Raw genomic sequence first — 22921 nt, 5'->3', positions numbered from 1 at the left:
GCCTGAAAACAAGAGGTAAAAGTCCTTTTATATAAACTTATAACTTAATGTGGTGATTTCTCACCTTAGTAATATTTAGAGTAATTCTTTTCCTTTGGTAACTGCACTGATAATAAAAATATTATTGTTTACTTTTTGTTCAAAATGAAGTAGATTCTTGAGAATATGGCTTTGATATCTCTGGTTTTTTTTAAATCAATATCAATGCCTGTGATATTTAAGAAAATAATAGCATCTAGTTAAGGATAAGAATGCGGTGAGGAAGAGGGAGCACATATGCCTGATAACCAATCTAGTTCCTTCCCACCATTGAGAGAATTATGGAATATTTTTGATCAATGATCATACAACACTGTTTTAGAATATCTTTTAAAATTACCATCATATCATGCATTTCCAGGGAATTTTAAACTTTTCAAAGATATTCAAGTATTAATATTTTTGAGTCCATACACATTCTTTAGAAATGTAGGGCAGTCATTTTAAGTGTAAGACAGTGAGTTTTAGAGAAAGTAACAACTTGCCAAAGGTCACATTACAAGTAAATGGACAGAAATAGGAATTTGTATTTCATTCAGAAGTTAATACCCTGAGATAATTCTACAGAACTGTATCCCATCCATATTAAAAATCACCCAAACCAGCCATTCATTTCACAGCCCTATGGAATGTGAAATATGTTCCATATAACACAACTAATGGCATACTTAGGACTTCAAAAAAGGACTAGAAAGAAAGGCAGAAAATCTTCATTCATTACGCTGAATTGCCTTTGCAAAATTACTCCATATCATTACAAAAGGCTTTAAAAATTAAACTCGGAGCTGATGTTGCCTTGAAAATCTGGCATTCATCCATGCATAGACTTGCTATTAGCTCAGCTCTGGCTCATTACACATCCTGAATTTGAAGCAAATTGCTTAAGATGCAACATGTGTGAAACCAGTATATTGATTAAGCATGACACATGACATAATCAAAACACAGCTTTATTTTTTTTTCTCACTATTACTTTAAAATGTTTAGGAGCAGATCCTTCTCTGGCCCTGAATTACTAAGAAAATGCTTCCACAAATCTCTGAAATCATTGTGAGAGGAGAGAGAAACAGCTTTTCTAGTCTTTAACAAATAGCATTTGTGGTTTGGGGGTGGGGGAAGGAGGACCACAGGTTCCTTTCTCCCATCTATAGATCACAACCAGACAGCATGTTGCTTTATTGGTAGAGGATAGGTCTTTTTTCCAAGGATATGCCCTTACTTATGGGTAGTAAAAGTATTTTTGAAACAATATCCCAAGCTCATTTAATGACTGAACTAGCTAACCTGACATTTAGGACACTCTCTTGTTCATGGAAGCACTGAAATTTAATGGCTGAGATGGCCGCTTCGCTTGCATTACTCTTGTCTTAGACTGGTCTAAAGAATACCTCAGAAGATTCTTCCAAAAACTCATCTTACAAAAGAGAAAACTTTCCCTTTAACAAGTTAGAAAGGATTTAATTATTAATAAGTAATAGTTACTCTGTTATCTTCCAAGTGGTCCCATCACAGGTCCAGAAATTATATTTTTCAATGAAGTTAACATGAAGGAAACAAAATATATATTTAGAAGATATAATTCTTACTATCTGGTTGTTATAGCTATCATCTTTCTGGCACTCACTTATTGAATAATGAGTACCTACATGTATATACAGGAGTGTTACTAGTTTTGTGAAGACTGCAAAGGGATCTGAAGACATTTCACCCCTTCTAGAAATAAACTGTCTACTTGAAAAGGTTTGGATTTTAAGGAATACCTTGCAATTTTCAAAGTCCTTTTTTCTCCCCCAAATCTCCATTTGAGCTCTGTAAAGCAGCAACAGGAGAGCTGGCTTGGCAGATATTATAGTCACATAGTTGAAGAATTCTAGGCTCAGAAAGGTTTTAAAGGTCATTTAATCCAATCATTTCACTATATTTCATATCAAAATTTATTTAATTTTTATTTTAAAATAGTATGAGATTACAAAAAGTTACCAAAATGAAATTCTTATATGCCCTTTATTCAGCTTCCACAAATACAAACACCTTACAGAACCACAGGACAATTTCATAACTAGGAAACTAAATGTGATATGGTACTGTAAACTCGTCTATAGACCTTATTCACATTTTGCCAGTTGATCCACTGATGTCCTTTTCCTGGTCTAGGATCTAATCCAGGATCACGCAATTTGTTTTCCTGTCTCCTAAATCTCCTTTAATCTGGGACAGTTCCTTCGTTTCTTTGTCTTACATGAAGCTGATTTTTTGTGTGTGTACTGGTCCCTTATGTTGTAGAATGTTCCTCATTGGCAACCCATTCATTTCCGAGCTTAGGCAACCAAGAGTGGTCATTCCCTGAGATCTCACAGCAAATTAGTGGCAGAGCATCTTGTACACAAATAGAGAACTGCTAACTGTATGGAAAGTTCGTCCCAAAATTTCAGAGGTGTGTTTTCTGCTAGAAGGGTGAGGACTGACACAAATAAATCTTAATTTATTCAACAAACAATTATATAATAGATACAATAAATATATCTCTAATAGATTATTGATGTCCTATGGGGTCTTGGGTTTTGTGCTAAGCCCTGGGACTACAATAGCGTGCAAAAACCAAAATGGTCCCAAGCCCACAGTTGCTCCTTTTTATTTCACATTCCCTGCCCCCACCCCAGGACTTGCTAGTGTTTTAGAGGACTCTAAAGTGTATGCCCACAAAACATTTAGAACATGGTTAGTATCAAATCGATCTTTCAAATGGGATTATGCAAGAAGACTGATTTTAGACAGAATGAGTGTTACAGAAGGTCAGGAAAAGAGAGCAAAGAAAGGCAACTGATGGAAAAACCCCTAAATACACATACTATCACCATCATTGGAGAGATAATTGATGGATAGACAGATAGACCTTAGATCTATAAATATATGATCTATATAGATATATGATATATATCCTTCTATCGGATATCTATAGATATCTAGATCTATCAATAACTATCACACCCACAATGCCACGCCATCCCTCCTACAGCCCTTCTAGTGCCTCTCCCAGGCCAGGACACATTGCCTGTGCTCTGGGTTAGATCGAGGTGCCAATTCACAGATACTAAGAGGGAAAGAGTAGGAATCCCCCAATTCATCTCCTCCCAAGGTCACTGGGGAGTCCTGGAGACAGAGGAAATCTAGGCTTCTTGAGGAGAGGACAGAAGGAGAACAAAGCCAGAGGCAGCGAGCCGGAGAGGGAGGGTCCGCCGCGCGTGCAGTCCGTTCTCAGCCCTCAAACGCGCAGCGGGAAGAGCGGGGCGTGGAACCCGAGCCCCGCCGCCCCCGGCCCCGCGCGTGGGCTCCGCGGGCGGCTGCCCCTGGGTCCCGAGACTCCAGCTCCGGCCCGCATGGCGGCGCCTGGCTCCACGCAAAGCAAGCGGCGCCTCCTGCCTGTCGCTGCCTCTGCTTGCCGTCTCCGCGGACCAACTTGGATGGAGTTGGGGTCCGGAGCACCTGGTCCCCACAACCGGCCAGCAGAGAGCCCCACGCAGCCACCTCCGGTCCGGGACTCCCCCTCCGCTCCTGCGATGGGAAAAGTTGGCGCGGCCGGCGGCCCCCCAGCCCGGCTGCGCGCGCTCCTCGCCGGCGTGGGTCTCTCGGTCCAACGCGCCCCGGGCGCCTGCGGCGGCGGCTCCTGCTATGTCCCACGGTCCCAGGGCTTCGACCCCGTGGATCCCCTCACCAGTAGCTGCGGGGACGGGCTCCTGCCACTCCCTTGCTTTCCCTTCCCAGAGCGCCGCCAGCACTGATCCGTGGGAGAAGTGAGCAGGAGAGGAGCAGGAGTAGAAGCCCCTGGGGACCGGGCAGCGGGAGCCTGGAACTCCGGAGCAAGAATCAAAAAAAGCCGGGCTTCCGGTATGGAGGAGCTGAGGCTGACAAACAGCGTGTTCGCGGTGACTAGGAGCTCCGCACGCGGAGACCGCTCCTTTGGTCTGACCACAGCAGCACTGTGAGTAGAGGAGCGGTGCTGGGGCGGGTCAGAGAGGTGAGGGGTGAGGGGCGGTAAGCGTTAAGGTGGGCTGGAGGGTCAGGTGTGGAAGGGCATGGGAGGCTTCTGACTGGGAAGTGTGCAAAGTGAAGCCTCTGCCCACCTGCTCCAGGAATTATATCACCTCCAAGACGTGCCTCCATCCCTCCGGGACCTCCATCTTCTCCAAGCCTCAACCCTGAAAGACACTTCCAAGATAGCAGGTAAATCCTACTTCCTGTCACAATGCTCTGTGGGGTCGAAGGGCAGACAAAGAGTAGGATATTATTAAGTATCTGGTATGTATGGGTGAAAGAGTTAACTTTTAGGGCCATCTGACATTCCTTGGAGTGATTTCCCCTTTACTTGCTACAAATTTACTGATGGCTCTAAGATGACACATTTATAAGGTAATTTACCGTGGATGAGAACTGCAGTGGACCGTCATTGCCCCTTGGTGTAGTCCCCCTCTCTGGGCACTCAGGGGATGCAAGTTACAGAGAAAGCCTGCATTACCTTCCAAGGGCCCCAGTGTGTGTTTAGAGCTAGAGCTTTGCAGCTTGTGAATTATTGATTGTTTTCTCCAGTGTGATGCAGTCCTGGAAGCATCAGTATCCCAGTGACAACACTCCCCCACTGCCTGATCTCCTCTAGTGAAGAGCACAAACAGAGGCTTGACCTTTCCTTATAAGGTGAAAGGGATTGACAGATTCCAGGAGGCTGACTCTAGGGAGAGGGGTGTGTGGTGGGCTACTGTTGGACACAGAGAGGCTATTGGGGAGAAAGTCAGTGATTTGGGGCCATGCCAGGGGAGGTTTTAGATTTGGGGGAATAAATCTGCAGTTCCTCAGTCTGTCAGAGCTGTCAGTTTACAATGAACCTGGAAACTCTCATTGGCAGAAATAGTAAAAGAGCAGCTTTGGTGGTAATGATTAAAGAACATTTAAAAAGTGTGTGAAAGTTCTCTAGGCTTCCATAAAGCAGGTGTTAAGAACATTATGACCAAGGATGGGCAAAAAATAAACACATAAATAAATAAATGGGGACTCAATCAGGAAATTGAGTGTTTACTCTTTGAAATATGCACAGATTATGCAACTCAGTGCCTTCCACCATGTTTTTATTTGTAATATAACTGCCAGAAACCTTCCCAGAGACATGGCACTTCAGTTGTGCTCATTGTTAGCTTTCGAAATAAAAGTTTTCAACATCTTAAATACCTGCTCATTAGGAATTCTGCTGGTGCATAGGTATGTTGATACAAATCATGGCAACAGCATTCCATATTGATAGCCCTGTCTTGAGAGCATCCACAACACCTTAATATCCAGCCTTGACAACACAAGGTTTATATGTTGTTCATATACAAGTTTACTGAAATAATTGCAGCAGAGAGTCTTTCCATTGAACTCCTAGAGACCTTTGCCCTCACTCCCTACTTTAATAATCATATCTTTAATATCATTATTACTAAAATTATTCACCTTGTTTAAATTTGAACTTTTAAAATTTTTTCACTTCTTCTGAGTTAACTCAGAAATTCTGCCTTTAAAGGGAAGTTTCAAACACATCAGATAGGTAGGTACCACGAAACAAAGGACTTTGTACTAGAAATGGATACTGTAATCCAAACTGCAGATTATCCCTTACCTAGTCTTGAAAGATTTTGGACAGAATGAGAGAGGGGAAAAATACGTCTTTGGCAAACCAGATACTCGTTCACTTGAGAAATGACTGAAATATATTGCCAGGTTGTGTGTGTGTGTGTGTGTGTGTGTTGCGTACACACTCATATGCTTATGCTTAGAAGCCAAATAGGGGCAGTGTGGGTCAAAGCTGGGATGGGTGGCATGCGGTCTGTCTACCAAGACTACTGTTGTAAGTACCAGGAGTGGTGGCTGTTAAAGTTTGAGCAGCCAAAGTTTGCTAACTAATGGGCTTTCTCTTTCATCTGAAGTCCCCTATTTCTTAATGCCAACCCCTCACACACACACACACACACACACACACACACACACACACACACAGAGTACTGTTCCAGTATATGTGTACCTGTCCTTAAAAACAGGGTTAATCAATTTCATCTAGCCAAATTTATCTGTCTGAGCATCATGGAGAAGGTAAAAAGTTATTATTCTTGTAAACTAGAGTATGGGGAATCAGAAGAAACTTCCTAGTTGGAGGCAACTCGATGAAATGAAAAACAGAGTGGAGATTTGAATTCTAGTCCTATTTATTTGTCATGTGCCTTTGGCAAGTTGATATAATACTCTGAGTGTGAATTTCTTCATCTGTAAAGCAAGGTCAATGCCAATCAGGATTAAATCAGCAGAATCGCATGTCTTGATAAGCATGAAAGGGCATTGTTGTAAGGTCCTATACATGTGTGTGTCACTGCCATTCTCAACACTTTTCTTTCTCTCAAATCATTAAAGGAAACAGTTCATCACCCCAAATCTGAAAACAAAATCAGAAACTCATGATTTGCCACTTAGATTTCCTCCCCCAGAAAGAAGTAGGGCTCAGGGATCACACATCCTTTGGACCTGTCTGATCTTTAGCTGAAAGTCATGGCTAAGAAAGACTAATGATTTTAACACCTGAATTAAAGGTATGAATTTATGGTAATTATAGGCTGCCCATCTAACTTTTCAGCTGAACTTTTTTGTGTGTGTGAGGAGGACTAGCCCTGAGCTAACATCTGATGCCAATCCTCCCCTTTTTTCTTGAGGAAGGACTGGCCCTGGGCTAACATCTGAGCCCATCCTCCTCTACTTTATATGGGACGCCACCGCAGCATGGCCTGACAAGTGGTGCGTCGGTGTGCGCCCAGGGTCTGAACCTGCGAACCCCGGGCGACCACAGTGGAGTGCGCTCACTTAACCGCTGCGCCACCGGACTGGCCCCCTTCAGCTGAACTTTTTAACTGAACAGCTTCCCTGCCTCCTTCCCCTCTCCTTCCTGTCTTCTTCCTGTGCCTTTTGCTGATGCTTCTGGGGCAGCTGTTTGAAGAGGTAGCTTTGGCCTTGCACATGGTTACACCTTTCCCTGTTCTGTGAGTGTGTGTGTGTATGTGTGCGCATTCAGAGGAATTCCCAAAATTTGAGAGCCATTATTTAAATCTAGGTACTGATATTTGCAGCCTTGTTATAAAGGATAGCCTTTCTTGATGGGAGCCTTGGCAAGATCTGAACCAAATGAGAGAATCCTATGACGTGAAGGATGCTGAGTACAGATGATCTGTCAGGAGCAGGAACATATTGCTTCTGTGCCACTCATTTTATACATGATCTAATTTTATATGATATCTAGTGCCTTGTGGGATGTGTGTGTGTGTGAATATGTATTATTCTTTCTTCCACTGAGTTCCAGATGCTAACCAGCATTAGTTCATTAATCCCTATGAAATTCTCGTTAGGTAGGTGGTAAGCATTAATATCTTTCCCTCATATTTTTATGCTGAATATGATTTAAATCTTTTGGTTCCTCACCCCCAGTCTCTTTTTCACTAGCACTGTTGCTCAAAGATAGTTATCTGTGGTACATTACTTACTTACATCGTTATGATGGTATTAATGCTGCAGTTATTAAATTTCATGACTGATTATTTGACATGCATGTCTTCTCCTGCAGCTGCTTTTAAACCTGAGATGTAGCAACACAATCTTGGTAATTAAACTGGGCCAGTTTTTTTGTAAAATGCCTTATATTTATCATCTTTTTAATTTTCACAATGATTTTGTGAGAGTGAGGTTATCCCTCCCATTACACAAAACAGGAAACTGAGGTTCAAAAGGATGAGTAACTTGGCCAAGTGGAGATGAGGAGTCAGGGACAGGGGGCAATTTGGAAATTGCTTTGGTCTAACTCCAAAATCTATGCTTGTCTTATAGATTTTAATGTAGAATTTAGAAATCAGAGCCTTTTGAGATCTGTTTGTAAAATTATTCATCTCTACTGGATTTCAGAAGAGGTCGAGAGCAGACAAATCCTGACTATGGAAGCTCCATCTTCTGAAAAACGAATGCCTTTAACCTGTGCCTGTCACATTGCATTCCTTAGCTCCAATAGTGATTACATTGTGCTCGTCCTCTTCTCTTCATCTGTAGAGAGTTTTACAATCAACACTTGGGGGATTCATTGAGCACAAGGTCACCTGCATATTTTGAGATCTGGTCTTGGTTAATACATTTCTGAGTTAACAACAAAATCTGATTTTATTTCCACATTGGCGGTGAAAACCAGGTTTGGTGATCGTTTGTAGAAGATTTTTTCACCTGACCTTTAATTGGCTTTCTTTAGCAAACTTACATTTTTCCTTTTCTGATCAGGACTCTGGTCCTAATCAAGAATGCAAATGCAGCGTGTCAGGGAAGGCAGGATGCTGTAGAGGAAAAATCTTATAAGATGTGGAGGCAGATGGACCTAGGTTTGAATTTCCTTACTAGCTATCTTAAAAGTTGGGAGACTCTGCTTTCTGCTCTCTGATGACACATAGTACTATCTCTGTAGCCCCACCCAGGTCTCACCAATGTATTAGTGTCTTCAACTTGAGACTGCTGAGTACTTGGTACTTGTGAGTAAAGTTCTGGGGAAACAAAGATGACACAGTGATCTATGCCCTTGACTTGGGAGTGAGCAAACCTTATATTTCACATGATTAGGTCTTTCCCTATTGTTTATATACATAGGTGTTTACAGAAATTCCTGAAATTTGAAAGCCATTATTTAAATAAGATGCTGGTATTTGCATAGTAGTTTGTTTTATATCATCTTTGTATTGACAAACATGCAATCTTTACCTACAAAATTCATAATCTGAGAGTAGAAATTAAACCTCTTTTTGAAATTAGCTGGTACCTTCTAGAAAAGATAATTAAATATTGACTCTGGGAATGATTCACATCTTTTTTAGAAAGGTATGAATAGAATAGAATTGGGCACAAAAATACGTGGAGTGTTCAGTTATTTATGATATTAATAATTGCTAACACTTAAGGAGTACTGACTGTGTACCAAGGACGACACTAACAACCTTATACAAATTGTCTTATTAACTTTTAATTCTGCAGATATTTGCTGAGCACATAATGTTCTAGTCACTGGTCAAGTGTGGTACAAAAAGTTATGAACATTCATATGAGGCAGTAAAAGATGCATATTGTCCAATGGCAGAACTGCTAGAGAATTAAACATGAGATAGAACCTTCTGGCTGGGCTGGTTATGAAGGCTTGTGGCAAGGGTGATGGTTAAATTGGACCGTGAATAGTAGGGAGAACTTTAAAAGGGGAGTATTGAGATGACTGTTAAGTACGTGGTAGGCAAAAGAACTTCAAGAGCAAATGTGGAGAGGAAAGAGATTAAAATTCCTTAATCTGTAACATCAGTTTTGAACGATTATGAGTATGTTGCATGCCTAACGAGAATTGAAAATCTATGCCAAAAAAAAATCTATGCCATTCATTAAAGATATGATTGCCCTTATTTGGGCATTTAAACATTTAATCTCATCTTGGATGTTGTTGCTTCTTTTTATCTTGACTTATTTCTCAAACACAGTTTTCAAAACAGGCTACCCAGACTGCCACTTTGCTTTGTCTTCAAATTTATATGCAGATTCTGTGAACTGCCTTTCTGTGTATCTTAATTATTGTCCTATACCTCTAGAAAACATGGAGAATACATCTGTGTCTCCAGAGGGGAAACCGGCCAAACAGCACGCCCACAGTGGCCAAAAGGGAAGGCCCAGAAGAGGTGGGGTCAGTGTGAGGAGGAGCCAGGCTGCTGGGAATGTAATGGTCACTCCTGAGGAGCACAGGCTCTGCTCAGATCAGATGGATGCAATAGTTACAAGCTTGTCAAGAAACAAAGGTGAAATCTTATTGTGCAAAGTTTATACTGAAAGAACAGAACTTATTCTAAAATGTAGGTAGTATAAAAAGGCCTGATTGCTCTTGTAGGAAACCCTACATGGACTTTTACATGTACACAGAAGGTTTCATGTCTCTGTTTCTGCTGAGATCTGCTCAATGTTTTTATACCACCTTAGATCAGTAATGTGCCTTTTCACTTTTCAAAATGCTTCACTTTTAAAGAATTTCGCCATGTTACTTCAGTTTTATTCTTATCATCGTCTTAAGGGATAAGGACAGATATCATTACCTACGTTTCATGGGAAATGACACTGAGGATCTGCTGGTTAAGCAGGGTGATTTTCAGGTCAGCTGCTGGAAGAAGAGGGACTGAAGCTTAGGACACAGTGTTCCACTGATACTTGGACTTGCTCAGGCTTTTTTTGCCATGGGCTGGGGACAGAGTTTGTGTTTGGGCTGAACCCTGTGCCCCTGCCCATCAGCGACCGCCGTTGGGGAGAAGTGTAGAAATCCGGCTCAGGGCTCCGGGGTTCCAGGAGAACCTATACAAGTTCTATGTGCTAGGCTTTAGGCAAGTTGCTTGGTCCAGGGTGATTTATGGGTCATTATTAGCCTTTCAAAAGTGACCGACCATACCGAATACTAATAAGATTTACTGCAAGCTAGGTACCATTGCCTGTTGATACAAGTGTTATTTTAGATGCTGGCAATTCTAAGTGAGTCATCAACGGCCCCTTTTGCTCTTCTTGTGTCTGATGGAGGCTGGGGATGGAGACAAGGCAGAGGGGAGTTTGCTGAACTGGAGAACAACTACGCTCTACCCAGATATTCTATCTACATGATAACAGAAGTTGACTTTTAACAACAATAATAACAATCATCACATCTTTCGAGCAATTCTCTGTAAGCACAATGCAGAATATCACTACCTTATATAATTTAATCCTCGCAACAACTCTGTGAAGTACATATTCTCCCCATTCTAACATTGTGGAAATTGAGGCTCAGAGGGGTTAAGAAACCTGCTCCTAATCACCTAGGGAAAAATGGCAGAGCAGGGATTTGAGGTTTGCTCTGAGTTTGGCTCCAAAGCTCTTTCTGCTGAATCACACTGCCGCTGTGTATGGATTTATTTTGAAGTTTCTTAGAGATGGAATTCACAAGTCAGTTCAGACTGATGGTTCGAAGAACTCTCGGCAGGCCAGAAAAATCTAAGTGTGCCCCTTTCCATGTCACCCTGTTTCAGGTTGCTGACCTGTTTTATTCCTTTCATGACCTCCATCCATCCCTGTGAATGGCTCACAAAGCATCATTAATGTGTGTCATCTCCAGCTTGTTATCCAGGAAGAATGTGTGGGAGCTGGCCCTTGATTTCTCCCTGCTGGCTAGTGCCCCCAGAGAGACAGCAGGGACAAAATGGACGCTCACTTTGAGACGGTGCTACTGAGGCAGGTTATCAGGTAATTGCCTAATCATACTGTGCCCAAGAGCCAAAGGTGTGAGGGCTCTGGTCCTCTTCCCCAATTAGGATAACAGAGGATGTGGGAACTTAAACTCATGGGCCATCTGATCCAGGGCTTGCCTATTTGGAAAGTAAAAGGTCTTCTGTTTGGTTCTTCACTTCCCACCACTTTCTTGATTAGAATCGTGGAAAGGGCATTTGTCACTCTGCTTTAGAAATGCTGTCTCTAATCTCCACCTGCCCTGCTCTGCATTTTGCTGAGTGGGTGGAGAGATTTTGACCTGGGCAGCCACAGGCTCTCTCACTGGCAACTAAAACTATATTCAGGTATGGCCCTCAGGCCCCGGCATTTAAATAACCTGAGGTGTTTTAAGAAAATTTAGACTCCAGATAGTATTTTGTTGAAGAGGGCAGGGCAGTGAGCAGGAATATCATGTTTTAATCACCCCCCCCCCAGGTGATTCTTACTAACACTAAAGTTGGAAAAACATTTCTCCAGAGAATTATTCTATGGGCTTCTGGGTCCCTGAACTTCCTGAGATTGTCTGCACATTGTGTTTATATGAGCATTTATTTTCTTCTGGAAAGAGTTGAAGTCCACAGCTTTCAATAATTTCTCGAAGGAATCTGTGAGCACAGTGGAGTAAGACCGCCTTAAGCAGGCTGGTGGAGAGACGACGATGCACATACAGTACAGGACATCATGTCAGCTCTTCAGAAAGAGGAAAAACATTACCTTTTCCTGGAAAGTAATCTTTCTACTGTTGAAACTACTGCTTTGTAGCTTATACAATGGGAATGAGTTCTAGGTACGGTCTTTCCTGGTTATCCACGTAGACAAGATTTGTGTTCTGAGGATAAAAGGGTGCATTTTTTTAACTATAACATAGAAATTAGTAACGAAGGCTCTGAAAACAAACAGACTCCTTGGGTTTGAAGTATAGCTTCAACATTTACTAGTCCTGTGACGTCATGAAAATAAGTATAAGTCTATGCTTCTATTTATTTCCTCATGTGTAAAAGATGTCGTTCCTAAAGGTTTGTTATGAGACTTAAACGGGTTGATAGACATGTAGTGCTTAAAACAGTAACTGGCAGATAGTAAGCACTCAATAAATGTTAGCTATTGTACTATTCTTATTACTTTGTTGTTATTACATCACTGAATTAATAACAATAATCATGATAATAAGTGTAATGCCTAATGCCTACTTAGCAAATCTGTATTATATGTTGCTTGGGGTATTACTACCTCTTTTCTAATTATGCTCTCTCCCTTTTTCATTTTCATGTCTTAGAGGGCTGAGGCCCTTTGTCATCTTTAAAAAAAATTTCTTTGTTTTTTTCTATTCATCCCTTACAGCATTTATAACTATTCACTCAGAGTAAACGCTTACTAAATTCTTGCTGTTTTTGTTTGTTTGTTTGTTTTTGAACATTATTTGGTCCACAAAAGCAAATAAAACCCATGACCTTATACATGAATGTAATAAAATATTATACAGCCATTGAATATATTATAGACATCTATTTAGTGACTTACAAAATGTACACAGCAACGCAAAAAGTAAAACATAAATTTCAAAAATAGTAAGATTTTAAGTTCCAGGAAGGTATAAATTTTTGTCTCTTGTGTTCTCTGATGTACCTCAAATATCTAACAGGGCATCTGGTACATAATAGGGACTCAGTAAACTGTTGAATCCATTTCTATTTTTGTAAAAAAATAAAAATAAAAGAAAGAAAATGTGAAAAATATCTGGAAAGATAGGGCTAAAATGCTACCATTGATTATGACTGTTTTGATTATCATTTAAATTGTATCTATTTTCTGATGTTTCTTCTATGGACATGCACTACTTGTATTATTTTTTTTTAATATTTTAAACAACAAAAGAAGATTATGAACTAAATATACTTCGTTATATTTAATTCTTGATGCACCTAAATTTGACACACACAAAAAAATGTCTCTAATTACTAGTGTTGCTAGATAGTTTTGATGACAAAGGTGGAAAAAAGATCACTTTGTGTTTTTTCTTCTTAATATGTAATAGCAGATGTTTCCAGGCCTTTCTTCATCAGTTTTTTTAATTGGAGAAGAGGCAGATATGGAGGTACTTGCACCAATAAGACTATATACTATATACTAGACATTCTGGTGATCTATAATTCCAACCAATAGAACATACATATCTCACTTTAAATATCAGACATTAGCTTGGTCTTGATATTCATCTACCTATCTACCTACCTATCTATCTATGCAGAGATATCATATGTGTACATACACACATGCACGTGCACACCCTTAGCCATATGTATACATAGTGAGTCGAGCACTCGTATTCCACCTGTGACTCCTCACCCATGAAGGTGAGTCATTAGATGGTCTTTGTGGCCATGGAAAAGAAGTTTACTGATTGAATGGCTTAAATGGAAGGCAACTTATGATGAACAGAGAGAAAAAGATAGGGAGACAGACAGGAGAAACTGAGATACAGAGAGATGGAGAAAGAGGAATACAAAAAGAGTATGAGAGAAAAGAGTGAGGGAGATGGGAAAGCAGGAGAGGAGGTCGGAAGCAGAGAGAGGAGAGGGAGCAAGAGAGAGAAGGAGAGGGACAGGGAGAGAGAAAGAGGCTGCATCAGAAACATGGAGACCCAGAGATCCAAAGAGACAATCAAAGGCAGAGTGAGAAATCAAGGAAAGCCAGTGACAATGGAGAACTTGTAATTCATCAACATTTGTGAAAAGTTTCAGAGTAGAACTTGATCCTGTATTCACTAGAAACTTTCCTAATATACTGATGAGTTGTTTTTTTGTTTGAGTTTTGGTATAAGTTCTGACTTTTTAATTCATAGATATCATATAGCACTACTAAGTTACCCATAAGACGTGTGCCAGATTGCGGGGCACAGGGGTAACCAGGAGACATCACAGTTCCCCTTCAAAGGTATGTGCATGTGGCTCCTGAGTTTACAAACTGAGGGTATGTCACACTTTTTTTTTCTTTTTGGCTTGGAATAGGTTTTACCTTTAAAATATTCACTCTGGTGGTTAGATTTCTAGGTAGCCAACAAAAGCCCAGGGTCCTTGTATTGGCGCTTATGTTGTAATTTAGATGTTCAATGGGTTAGATAACTTTATATGTTCATCTGGCCATCAAACTAGAATTGACAAGTTCACTTCTGGTGAAAACTGTACTTCATAGCTCATGTTGAGGAGTCGATGTGGTGGCACCAAAGACTTGGATACATTTGCTTTTTTTGACTTTCCAGACACTTAAACAAGGTAGTTGGTAGCTACATAAACCACATATACTTTTCTTCTTTATGGAAAAAACAAAGTGATTTAGGAATTTTCCCTCCTTGAAGAAACTAGCCCAGGTCAACCACTGTGTATTTTTTCTGTCTTTAAAAGCTATATTTTGGGGCGGAGTCAAGATGGCGGTGTAAGCAGACTCTGAACTCACCTCCCGCGGACACAGCCAATTTACAACTACTCGTGGAAAAATTACCCCTGAGACAGAACTGAAAACTGGATGAGAGGAACTCCTGCAACAACGGACAATCCTAACTGAGGTAGAAGAGGCAGAGACTCCCTTCTGGAGAGGAAAAACGCCGCCTTCACAAGCCACCAGCGTCACGGCCGCCGGGAGCAGCTCACAGGTACGCAGCCTCCCTGGAGGCGCGGGGCCCTGAGCCGGGGAGCCCCCGCTGTGGGCATTTTGTGAACCCAGCACAATCGAGAGCAGCGGCATAATATCTGACTGTGCCTGCTACTAAAACATTGGGGAGCACCCCCAGAAAACCCGGTTCACAAAGAAACTAAAACTGGCTCTTAAAGGGCCCGCGCACAAACTCACCCGTTCCAGAAAGCATCCTAAAATCACCAGAAAGAAAGGTGCACAGTGCTTTGGTGACAAGAGACTCACCTAATAGGCCCTGAGTGCATCTCAGTGAAGGGTGAGACCTCTCCAGGGACTGGGACATTGGCGGCAGCCATTGTTGTGGCCAGGTGTGGGCGTGCTGACACAGACGCCATTGGAGTTCTCCCTGAGGCCTGCTAGCCCAGGGTCTGCCCCACCCGCTAGAGCACCGATTTAATCCAGCTCAATGAGGGCAGGCAGCCCACTCTGGAGACTGGCCCCACCCAACAACAAGCCCTCAGGCAACGTGTGGGCCTGCAAAGATTGGTGACTGGATTCTCTGCAGCCTGGGAATTGAGCCGACTTGAGCGGGGCAGGGTGTGCACAAGGAGCGGGTGGAGAGTGTGGGGTGGTGGCGGAGTGTGTGGGGCTCCCGCCAGGGAGAGACTGGGTCTGCTTCGGGAGGTCGGGGCGCTCACACGGGGCAGGACTGTGTTGACTGTGTGTGTGGACCTGTGGGCGGCAGGGCTTGTCAGCTGCAGGGCTTGTCAGCTGCAGAAGACTTGTGCTTCTCAAAGACCCACATAGGAGGTTTGCCCCACCTTCCAAAGCCTGAAACAATTGGGTGCTCCTGTGCCTGAGGCCAGCCCCACCCAGCTGCAATCCTCAGAGAGCTGACAAGAGACATAATAGGCTAGAGGCTTACTGCAATTGTAAGGCCCTGAGCCTAACAACCTGCCACACTGGGGGCCTACTCAGTTAAAAGAAATACTGCAACACAAATGTGGGATTAGAATTTACAGCCAACTGTGCTGGGGTGCCCCACACCTGATAAAGAGACTGAAGGGCCCACAACAACTACAAGCAGCTGAGCATTACAACAGCTGGCCAGGAGCATAACTCAGCCTCCCTGGGCGCCTATAGGGAGAGCAAACAGGCCACAATAGAAGGACACACGTAGCCCACATAGGGGCCACCCCTGGAACATTGAGAACTGAGGGAAGCACACTGGAAGCCTCCCAAGGCATCACTAACATAAGGTCACCTATCCAAGAGCAGGAGACGTAGCTGACCTACCTAATACATAGACACAAGCACAGGGAAAGAGGCAAAATGAGGAGGCAAAAGAATACATTCCAAGTAAGGGAACAGGACAAAACCCCAGAAAAGGAACTAAGTGAAACAGAAATGAGCAACCTACCCGACAGAGAGTTCAAACTAAGAGTGTTAAGGATGCTCACCGATCTGGGGAGAAGAATAGATGAACTCAGTGAGAATGTCAACAAAGAAATGGAAGATATAAAAAAGAACCAATCAGAAATGAAGAATACAATACTGGAAATGAAAAATTCATTAGAGGGACTCAAAAGCAGAGTAGAGGATACAGAAGAACGGATCTGTGAGCTGGAAGAAAGACTAGAAGAAATTACCCAAGGTGAACAGGTAAAAGAGAAAAGAATTAAAAAGAGTGAGGACAGTCTAAGGGACCTCTGGGACAACATCAAGCGCACTAACATCCGTGATATAGGTGTCCCGGAAGGAGAAGAGCGAGACAAGGGGGCAGAGAATCTATTTCAAGAAATAATAGATGAAAACTTCCCTAACCTAAGGAAGGAAATAGACATCCAGGTACAGGAATCACAGAGAGCCCCAAACAAGATAAACCCAAAGAGGCCCACACCAAGACACATCATAATCAAAATGTCCAGAATTAAAGATAAAGAGAGAATCCTAAAAGCCGCAAGAGAATGTCAAGTTACATACAAAGGAAACCCCATAAGGCTATCAGCTGACTTCTCTGCAGAAACCTTACAGGCTAGAAGAGAATGGCACGATATATTTAAAGTGCTAAAAGGAAAAAACTTACAGCCAAGAATACTCTACCCAGCAAGGTTATCATTCAAAATGGAAGGTGAGATCAAAATTTTCCCAGATAAGCAAAAATTAAAGGAGTTTGTCACCAAGAAACCAGTGCTACAAGAAATGTTAAAGGGACTGATTTAAGGGGAAAAGAGAAGACCACAAATAGGAAAAATTATCTATTTCCATGATAAGAGGGTAATGGATACAAATGCACAAAAAAGAGGTTAGATATGATATTAAAAACATAAAAGGAGGGAGGAGGGGAGTTAAAGTGTACAGCTTTCAGACAGAGGTCAAACTAAAGTGACCATCAATTCTGTATAGAAGAAGTAAGGAACAGAGTAGGACTACTAAAACACTGAGAAAAAAAAATGTTAAAAAATGGCAGTAAGTACATACTTATCAATAGCTACTTTAAACGTCAATGGACTAAATGCTCCCATTAAAAGGCATAGGGTGGCTGACTGGATAAAAAAACAAGACCCATATATATGCTGCATACAAGAGACACACTTCAGATCTAAGGACACTCACAAACTGAAAGTGAAGGGATGGAAAAAGATACTCCATGCAAATGGCAATGAAAAGAAAGCTGGGGTAGCAGTACTCATATCAGACAAAATAGACTTTAAAACAAAAACTGTAAAAAGAGACAAAGAAGGGCATTACATAATGATCAAGGGAACAATCCAACAAGAGGATGTAACACTTGTAAATATCTATGCACCCAATGTAGGTGCACCTAAATATATAAAGCAATTATTAACAGACATAAAAACGGAAATAGACAGTAACACAATAATAGTAGGGGACTTTAACACTCCACTTACACCAACGGATAGATCATCCAAACAGAAGATCAATAAGGAAACATTGGCCTTAAACAACACACTAGAACAGATGGACCTAGTAGATATATACAGAGCATTCCATCCAAAAACCGAAGAATACATGTTCTTTTCAAATGCACATGGAACATTCTCCAGGATTGATCACATATTAGGCCACAAAACAAGTCTCCATAAATTTAAGAAGATTGAAATAATACCGAGCATCTTTTCTGACCACAACGGTATGAAACTAGAAATCAACTATAGGAAGAAAATCAGAAAGGCCACAAATACGTGGAGATTAAACAAAATGCTACTGAACAACAACTGGGTTAATGAAGAAATCAAAGAAGAAATCAAAAAATACCTGGAGACAAATGAAAATGAAAATACGACATGCCAGAATTTATGTGATACAGCAAAAGCGGTTCTAAGAGGGAAGTTTATAGCGATACAGGCCTATCTCAACAAACAAGAAAAATCTCAAATAAACAATCTAACAATGCACCTAAAGGAACTGGAAAAAGAAGAACAAACAAAGCCCCAAATCAGTAGAAGAAGGGAAATAATAAAAATCAGAGCAGAAATAAATGAAATAGAGACCAAAAAAACAATAGAAAAAATTAATAAAACCAAGAGCTGGTTCTTTGAAAAGATCAACAAAATTGACAAACCTTTAGCTAGACTCACCAAGAAAAAAAGAGAGAAGGCACAAATAAGTAAAATCAGAAATGAAAGAGGAGAGGTTACAACAGACACCTCAGAAATACAAAAGATTATAAGAGAATACTATGAAAAGCTATATGCCAACCAATTTGACAATCTGGAAGAAATGGATAAATTCTTAGAATCATACAACCTTCCAAAAGTGGATCAAGAAGAAGTAGAGAATTTGAATAGACCAATCACCAGTGAGGAGATCGAAACAGTAATCAAAAACCTCCCCAAAAATAAAAGTCCAGGACCAGACGGCTTCCCTGGTGAATTCTACCAAACATTCAAAGAAGACTTAGTACCTATCCTTCTCAAACTCTTCCAAAAAATTGAGGAGGGGGGGAAGCTCCCTAACTCATTCTACGAAGCTGACATTACCCTGATACCAAAACCAGACAAGGACAACACAAAAAAAAAGAAAATTACAGGCCAATATCACTGATGAACATCGATGCGAAAATCCTCAACAAAATACTAGCAAATCGCATACAGCAATATGTTAAAAAGATTATACACCATGATCAAGTGGGATTTATTCCAGGTATGCAGGGATGGTTTAACATTCGCAAATCAATCAACGTAATACACCACATTAATAAAATGAAGAACAAAAATCACATGATCATCTCAATAGATGCAGAGAAAGCATTTGACAAGATACAGCATCCATTTATGATAAAAACTCTGAATAAAATGGGTATAGAAGGAAAGTACCTCAACATAATAAAGACCATATATGAGAAACCCACAGCTAATATCATCCTCAATGGTGAAAAACTGAAAGCTATCTTTCTAAGAACAGGAACCAGACAAGGATGCCCACTGTCACCACTCCTATTTAACGTAGTATTGGAAGTCCTAGCCAGAGCAATCAGGCAAGAGAAAGAAATAAAAGGGATCCAAATTGGAAAGGAAGAAGTGAAACTGTCACTATTTGCAGATGACATGATTTTATATATAGAAAACCCTAAAGAATCCACCAGTAAACTTTTAGAAGTAATAAACGAATATGGTAAAGTTGCAGGATACAAAATCAACATACAAAAATCAGTTGCATTTCTGTACACTAACAACGAAGTAGCAGAAAGAGAAATTAAGAATACCATCCCATTTACAATTGCAACAAAAAGAATAAAATACCTAGGAATAAACTTAACCAAAGAAGTGAAAGATCTGTACACCGAAAACTATAAAACATTTCTGAAAGAAATTGAAGAAGACACAAAGAAATGGAAAGATATTCCGTGCTCTTGGATTGGAAGAATTAACATAGTTAAGATGTCCATACTTCCTAAAGCCATCTATAGATTCAATGCAATCCCTATCAAAGTTCCAACAACATTTTTCACAGAAATAGAACAAAGAATCCTAAAATTCATATGGAACAACAAAAGACCCCGAATAGCTAAAGGAATCCTGAGAAAAAAGAACAAAGCTGGAGGTATCACACTCCCTGATTTCAAAATATACTACAAAGCTATAGTAACCAAAACAGCATGGTACTGGCACAAAAACAGACACACAGATCAATGGAATAGAATCGAAAGCCCAGAAATAAACCCACACATCTATGGACAGCTGATCTTTGACAAAAGAGCCAAGAACATACAATGGGGAAAAGAAAGTCTCTTCAACAAATGGTGTTGGGAAAACTGGATAGCCACATGCAAAAAAATGAAAGTAGACCCTTACCTTACACCATACACAAAAATTAACTCCAAATGGATTAAAGACTTGAATGTAAGACCTGAAACTATGAAACTTCTAGAAGAAAACATAGGCAGTACGCTCTCCGACATCGGTCTTAGCAACATCTTTTCAAACACCACATCTGACCGGGCAAGAGAAACAATAGAAAAAATAAACAAATGGGACTACATCAAACTAAAAAGCTTCTGCACAGCAAAGGAAACCATCAACAAAACGAAAAGACAACCTAACAATTGGGAGAAGATATTTGCAAATCATACATCTGATAAGGGCTTAATCTCCAAAATATATAAAGAACTCATGCATCTCAACAACAAAAAAACTACCAACCCAATTAAAAAATGGGCAAAAGACCTGAACAGACATTTCTCCAAAGAAGATATACAGATGGCCAACAGACACATGAAAAGATGTTCAAAATCACTAACTATCAGGGAAATGCAAATCAAAACTACAATGAGATATCACCTCACACCCGTCAGAATGGCTATAATTAACAAGACAGGAAACAACATGTGTTGGAGAGGATGTGGAGAGAAGGGAACTCTCATACACTGCTGGTGGGAGTGCAAACTGGTGCAGCCACTATGGAAAACAGTATGGAGATTCCTCAAAGGACCAAGGATAGAACTACCATATGATCCAGCTATTCCACTGTTGGGTATTTATCCAAAGAACTTGAAAACACCAATTTGCAAAGGTACATGCACCCCTGTGTTCATTGCAGCATTATTCACAATAGCCAAGACTTGGAAGCAACCTAAGTGCCCATCAAGGGACGAATGGATAAAGAAGCTGTGGTATATATACACAATGGAATACTACTCAGCCATAAGAAACGATGAAATCCAGCCATTTGTGACAACATGGATGGACATTGAGGGTATAATGCAAAGTGAAATAAGTCAGAGGGAGAAGGTCAAATAAAGTATGATTTCCTTCATTAAGTAGTAGATAATAACAACAATAAACAAACACATAGGGACAGAGATTGGATTGGTGGTTAGCAGAGGGGAAGGGGGGAGGGAGGAGGGTGAAAGGGATAATTTGGTACGTGTGTGTGGTGATGGGTTGTAATTAGTATTTTGGTGGTGAACATGATGTAATCTATGCAGAAATAGAAGTACAATGATGTACACCTGAAATTTTTACAATGTTATAAACCAATGTTACTGCAATAAACAAAAAATTAAAATAAATAAATAAATAAATAAATAAATAAAATAAAAAAAATAATAAAAAAATAAAAGCTATATTTTGTTTAGCTGGGGCTGCATAAAGTATTTACTCAACCAGCAGTACATTTTATAAGAAACTTTTGACAATTGTTAATTTGGGGCATGAAACTATGGTCTAGGACAGAGATGGGGAAACTATGTTCCATGGGACAAATTTGGTTTGCTACCTGTTTTTCTACATAAAGTTATATTGGAATACAACCACATTCATTTGTTTTTACATATCATCTATAGCTGTTTTTTTGATGCAACAGCAGGGTTAAGTAGTTATAACAGAGACCATATGTATTTGGTATTTTGACCATGTGAAAGATATTTCCTATCTGGCCCTTTATAAGAAAAGCTTGCTGACTTCTGGCCTAGATGGTGGGGAGGGGATATTTAAGCATTCCTTTTATGTTTGACTGTGTTGTTTTGAATCTTTTTGCCATGTGTATGTATTCCTTTTGTAATAAAACTATTAAAACTTTTTACATGATTGAGCTACATACTAAGATGTAGCCTTTTCCCTTAAGGTTGCGTATACTGGTGGGAATAGACAGCTATACAAACAGAAAAATTGCAATATAATGTGGTAAGTGCGTATAAGTATAATAAAGATTTGTCCAAAGTGCTATGAGGACAAAAATGGATGAGGAGTTAATTAATCTGCTTGGAAGAGAGAAGGAATGATTTTATAATGAATTAATATTTGAGCTGGACTTTGTACCAGATTAGGAATTTGCCAGCCCAGGGACCCTTGAGAGAGGGAGAAGATATCTATACCCATTTTTTTCTCCTTACTCTGAGAATTAGGTCCACATTAGCGGTTATTAATATGCTTAACAGATGTGACCAGTCTTTTATTCTTGTTAGTCTCCTCCATCTCCATGCCATTTGAACTCAGTCTAACAGTGTTTAAATATCATGTTTGATTTCCTTTTTCCTTTTGACCATCATGTCTCTGACTAGACCAAAGAATCTGAGCACCCAAAAAGATTAAACACTTGCCTTAAATCTTAACAAACATTTGCTTTCTCATCTCTTCACAATAGAATTTCACTGGCATGGTTTTGACAGAGTTTCCCCTTGATATTTCTTATGTTTCTGCTTCTACACAAGATGGAAATAGGTGATTCTGTCATGTTCTGGGGCATGTGGCCTGAATCAATGTGGCTGTGGGTGCATTATGACAAGTCAGTTGTCATTTTCTATTAATGCAATATTGTTACCATAGGAAATGTGAGGGGGGTATGTGACGGAGAGCGTGACATCATTATTATCTACAGTCAACTTGGTATGCACATATAGATGTGAGGGATTGTGTACCTAAATTAGGTCAGT

At 40.4% G+C, this 22921-nt stretch overlaps 1 protein-coding gene across 1 annotated transcript; it reads left to right on the top strand.

Annotated features, from left to right (window-relative positions):
- The first annotated feature begins 3346 nt into the window (after window positions 1-3346).
- On the top strand, window positions 3347-15668 carry LOC147916888 (uncharacterized). The gene is made up of 3 exons (XM_087432566.1): window positions 3347-4018; window positions 4170-4260; window positions 14796-15668. The coding sequence occupies exon 1, from the start codon at window positions 3417-3419 to the stop codon at window positions 3816-3818; it is 402 nt and encodes a 133-aa protein (XP_087288692.1). The 5' UTR covers window positions 3347-3416; the 3' UTR covers window positions 3819-4018; window positions 4170-4260; window positions 14796-15668.
- The last annotated feature ends 7253 nt before the right edge of the window (window positions 15669-22921 follow it).

This window comes from Ceratotherium simum, chromosome 6, assembly GCF_057802395.1.
Source record: "Ceratotherium simum simum isolate JZ-2026a chromosome 6, ASM5780239v1, whole genome shotgun sequence".
Lineage (NCBI taxonomy): Eukaryota > Metazoa > Chordata > Mammalia > Perissodactyla > Rhinocerotidae > Ceratotherium > Ceratotherium simum.
Note: the sequence above shows the minus strand (reverse complement) of the source record. Positions and strands in the feature narration are given on the sequence as shown.

Bases quoted from the DNA above. Each gene is read 5' to 3' on its own strand.
- LOC147916888 (XM_087432566.1), top strand. From the start codon at position 3,417: ATGGCGGCGCCTGGCTCCACGCAAAGCAAGCGGCGCCTCCTGCCTGTC.